Source organism: Pistacia vera, unplaced genomic scaffold (assembly GCF_008641045.1).
Source record: "Pistacia vera cultivar Batoury unplaced genomic scaffold, PisVer_v2 Contig108, whole genome shotgun sequence".
Classification (NCBI taxonomy): domain Eukaryota; kingdom Viridiplantae; phylum Streptophyta; class Magnoliopsida; order Sapindales; family Anacardiaceae; genus Pistacia; species Pistacia vera.
Genome location: NW_022195115.1, coordinates 596,094 through 601,169, shown reverse-complemented (window position 1 = coordinate 601,169; position 5,076 = coordinate 596,094). Strand labels below are relative to the sequence as shown.

The window sequence follows — 5,076 nt, the reverse complement described above, 5'->3', positions numbered from 1 at the left end:
CATCATATCGCTGTCGGTTACCTCTTCTCCGTCATGATCAGCTTCATTTCCACCGTTTCAGCCTCCGTCATCACCACCATGAGCGGCTAAGTTCTCGGTTGTCTGTTACGGCATAGACGAGATCGAGATTGACTCCACGACTCTGCTCATTAGCTCTCAGCTAGTTGGATGAGCTCGATTGTAGGACATTTGGTAGTATTGTGCTTCGGATTATATTTGTTTTCGTTTCATGATTGATTTCGATACTTTAATATGATTTGGGGCATAACTTGTGATAAATATTGTTGTCCATTGTGATTTAATGTTTTCATAGAACTTGTTGAATGATAAACGTTGGTTTGAAATAATTAAATGATGAATATTGTTTTTCATTACTTCGCATCGATTGTAATTGAGTTGTGTTCGGATTTAATTTAATTTCTACTATTGTTGCATTTATTGTGAAGTTGGTTGATTGAAATTTACGCGTTGACAAATTGTATTTGTTAATTGCGTACCAACTAGTGGTATTGCCTTGTAGCGTTTATCGGCGTTCAATGATAGTCTTTAATCAATCAAACTTGAGTAATCGGGTGAAACAGGATAGATTATACCTAGAGTGCCGGGAAGCCACTTCATTGATTTACCTTGCCTTGTAGGTTTAGGGAATCATAGAGGGTGGAGGAGAATTGTGTGAGTCGGTCTCGTGTCGAACCAAGATCGTAAGTCTTTATTAATTTTAATTTCACGTTTTATTATTTATATTTAGTTTGTTTAGTTTAATTAATCAAATTGTCAATCTCATTCCCGCTACTCAAAATACATTAGGTTGTTAGTCTTATTCCCTGTAGATTAGACTCTGTTTACCGCTAACTATGGTATTTAGGTTTAATTTTGTGACTGTAACGACCGGTTCGACACAAACTTAAATGAAAGAAAATTTAGAGAAAGAAAGAAAGAAGCAATAAATAAAAAAATAAACTAAACACTTAACCTTTTTTTTTTTTTTATGATTATTTTCTTTCTGGTTGATCGAAACTATCTTCCATAGCTTGAAAATAATTTTTCTCTTAAAAATAGAATTTCAAACTGTATTATAAACACGTTCAGTTAATTAATGAGAAAATAGCTGGTTTTGTTTACATAAACTTTCACTTAGAGCTGTTTCGGCTTTAGTGAGTCTTTCAGTGGGTCCAATCCGTTAATTTGTACTGGTGCTGTGGTCACTTTCAGAAAACAAGGTTGATTCGCTACTTGCATGAGGGAATCTCGAAAGAAGAGAAGGTGGTGGTTTACGGACATGAATTTCCAACTTCATAAGTATTATTAAATATGAAAATAGATTTTGAAATTTAATTTCTACACTAACCAAACAAAAAGTAATCATTTTTAATGAAGATTTTTTTTTTTCTTTTTAGTTTTTTTTTTATCAATCAATAGTAACGAATATGCATGATATCATCCTTCCAGTTTCATGATTTTCTTTTGTCATTAAGAAAATAGAGGCTACATTATTATTAGATGGGAATAATATAGTGCTACCGCACGGAGTAGAAGTAGTTGCTTAATTACAATGCTAAGTACAAGTTCAGTTTTGATGCATTATATTCAATCAAGAAATGAATGGAGAACAATAACCATATGATTAATTATCTGAAATCACATTATTAATATAGTAAATTAGTAATGTATCCTTCATTCTTAACATAATTAATTTCTAAATTTTACCGAGTTAGTCAAAACAGCCCATTTGACTCTTTGAGTACAAGTTAACCGTTTCTTTTTCCTTTTTTTTTTTTTTTTTCTTTCTAATAATTGTCAATTTCACTCTTTGGACTATATGTGTAAGAGAAGCTTAATTAGGAAGTGCAAACTAGGTGGGTTTTAATCTTTAAATTGACCTATTCCAAGCAGCCAACCTAGCATTTGATCTCATATAATAAAATCATGGAATTAAACAAGTTTTAAGTTCACTTTTGATGGATTATATTTAATCATGAAATTAATGAAGTACCATTAGGTTAACCCTTTTTTTTCTAATAATTGTCAATTTGGCATATAAAGAGTCTTATAATGTTAGGACATTGACAAGATTAAATATGTTTATTAAAGTTTTCATAATGTTTGGCATCTGAATATTAAAAATTTCCTTATTCAACTTTGAATTAAACAAAACAAGATGAATTAAAGGCAATTTAAACAAAAGAACAGATGTGTCTAACAAAACAAGTTTTTATTTCACTATTAGGCTTTCAAAACTTTGGAGCAGCCGGTTGAATTGCTGAATTAATTCTTGTTAAGAACGCGAAAGTTGAACCTTGAAAGGTTTACATCCCAGAACATGGCAATTTCGTCTCCTTCCTCCAAGTTCCTTCTTTTCACAAAATCATTACCCCAATTTTTAATGAAAACATAACTGCTGTTGGAAGATCGCCATTTCTTCAAAACCATCTCATTGTGCACAGAATCAGTATCATAATCCCAAACAGCAACTCTCAGACCCTCCCCACTTTGAATTTTGTCAAAGTTATCAAGGCTCATGAGAGGCTTAACATACTTATCGATCAAATCTTTTGGTAACAAAAGCCTGCTCTGATGGCCCAGATCACTTTTTGTAAGCTTCTTCATGATGTTCCATGGATTATAAGGATGAAGCCAAAGTTTTGTAGAGACACCCTTTCTTCTTTCTTCGTCCTCTTCTCTGGGGCTGTAGCGTTTCATCTCCATAATCTTGGAAGCTACCTCTCTTTTGTTTATAACAGCCTCAGAAAAGTCTTTAGGGGCACGTGCCGTTGCTTCTCTTGTCTCAGTTGGCCAAGGCCAAGCTTTATCGAGCAGCGTTAGTTCTGTTGAGAAATGATCTCCGCCGTCTGATTGTGCTGGAGAAGTGGCAGCAATCTGAGAACTGAATGGAGCGTAGGCTATCTGTTGGCTAACCATGATTGACGAATGATGATTTTGATTCAGAACCTTAAGGTTTTGAGAGAGAGAGAGAGAGAGAGAGAGAGAGAGAGAGGCGAGAAAAAGGGATTTTTGAAGGGCTTGATTTGTGGTGGTAGCAAGGAGCAAGTTTCCATATATAAGGTAAAAAGACCTACTGAAAGTTAAAAGATATTAAAGGCAAGTTTGAAAATTTTGGTTCTGTCTCGCACGAGTGGCAAAAATATTAAACTTTATCATGGATTATCAGTAATCATAATTGGAGAGAGAATTAGAGTGTATATTATTATCTTGATGTAGCACGCTTCATGTAGATAAATAGATTCATTTAGTTTACAAGGTAAAAACATGATAATTTGGGTTAATTTTGAGACAGATTTAATATTAAAACCCAAAGAAAAATAAATTCTTCTTTAGCACTGAAATCCGAAAAAATATTCTCCAGTGTTTTGCTTTGCCATCTAATTTAATTTAAATATGACCTATTAAACAGGTGCAGCCTTACAATTAGGTATAAGGTCTAAACTAGATTACTAGAACCTGCGTCACATTTCCACTTTTGAGTCAGTGTGTTTTGTGTCTTTAGTGGGAGACAAATCCTTCTCGGGGAGATGAAGCTTTTCACACCTTCGTCTTTGTCAATTTTGTCAGGTTCTTTGAAAGCTTACAGGCTTTGTAATTTGAATGAAGTAAAGTCACTGGCAAAACACCCAAAACGTGGGTTGTATAACTCTAAACTCAGCTATTAAAATAAAAAACCAACATTTCAGATTGAAAATCCAAATATTCTCTGCGTTTAGACCAAAAATCAGGTTGATAGACTAAAGATGACCTTTCCATTGTCATGTTGAAGAAGGACAAATAGATTGAAAATTCTATAATTCAACTCTTAAATTTGGCTGTCTTTCTAGAATCAAAATTCTACAAAAAAGATGGCTATCATGAAACTGACCGTTGGATGTGAAGATCTTGCTTTTAACAACAATGCTCTGAAATTTGAACAAAAACAGAGCAAAATTCACCGTTAGATTGTCGTCGGAATAACTTAGTGTGATAAGTCTCTCTCTCTCATTTCTACCCATTTTTAATCGGTAAACAGTATCCACTTTTTTACTGTTCACCCACTCAAAAATCAACTAAATCCTCATGACTAGGGAAGTATATGAGCCGAGCCGAGCCGTCGGCTCGTGATAAACAGTACCAAGCTCGAGCTCAACCTCAATCGAGCTTCAGTATTTGTGTTCGAGCTCGAGCTCGAGCTCGGTACTGTAAAGGTGTACTTGAGCTCGAGCTCGCTTAATCGAGCTCAAACCAACTCAATATTAAAATATTATAATTTCTTTTTCTTCCTTAATTTTCTCTTTCTTCCTTTCACCTATCACGCTATCACCTCATTTTTTTTTTCTCTTTCTCTACTCATTTTCTCTTTCTTTTTTCACCTATCACCTCGTTTTGTCACCTCATCTTTTTTTTTCTCCCTTTCTCCCCGTCCTCTTCTCTTTCTGCCTTATTCCCTTCTCTTTTCTTACTTCTTCAAATCTTCTCCTTCGTCTTTTTTTCTTTTCTTTCTCTCTATTCTCTTCTCTTTCTTCCTTACTTCTTCCATATTCTCTTCTATACTCTCACCTCCTCTTCTCTTTCTTCTTCTACTCCTTTAGATTTTCTCCTTCATTATTTTTCTTTCACATTCTAAGCTTGAATGGAACTGAGGATGAATGAAGGTGAAAGAGAAGATGAATGAAGTTGGATTTTTGAAGGTGAAAGAGAAGATGAATGAAGTTGGATTTTTGAAGCCGAAAGAAAAAATCCCAAATGGGTTTTGAGTTTTTGTTTGAGCTTTGAAATAGGTTTATCGTTTTTGTCTGTGAATAGGTCATGGGTGTTGTTTGTAATCTTGACAACTTAAAAATAAAACTTTTAAAATCTTACAAATTGACCCCCAAAGCTCGTTTAAGCTCGCGAACTCGACGAGCCGAGCTCAACTCAAATCAAACTCGGTTCATTACTGTTCACGAGCTGCTCAACTCGACTGGTTTAGAGTCGAACCCGAGCTTATGACAAGCCGAGCTCGTGAGCTACTTGGCTCGTGTCTCATCCCCATGTCATGACTATCCTGGACATCATATTCAACAAACATTTGTTAGTACATTTGTGAAA

General features: G+C 34.7%; 1 protein-coding gene across 1 annotated transcript; it reads right to left on the bottom strand.

The window, feature by feature from the left end:
- Window positions 1-2,265: 2,265 nt before the first annotated feature.
- LOC116133888 (B3 domain-containing protein At2g33720-like) lies at window positions 2,266-2,919 on the bottom strand. Its single transcript, XM_031419558.1, has one exon. The coding sequence runs from the start codon at window positions 2,917-2,919 to the stop codon at window positions 2,266-2,268; it is 654 nt and encodes a 217-aa protein (XP_031275418.1).
- Window positions 2,920-5,076: the final 2,157 nt, after the last annotated feature.

Coding starts and splice junctions, on each gene's coding strand:
- LOC116133888 (XM_031419558.1), bottom strand. CDS start 2,919: ATGGTTAGCCAACAGATAGCCTACGCTCCATTCAGTTCTCAGATTGCT.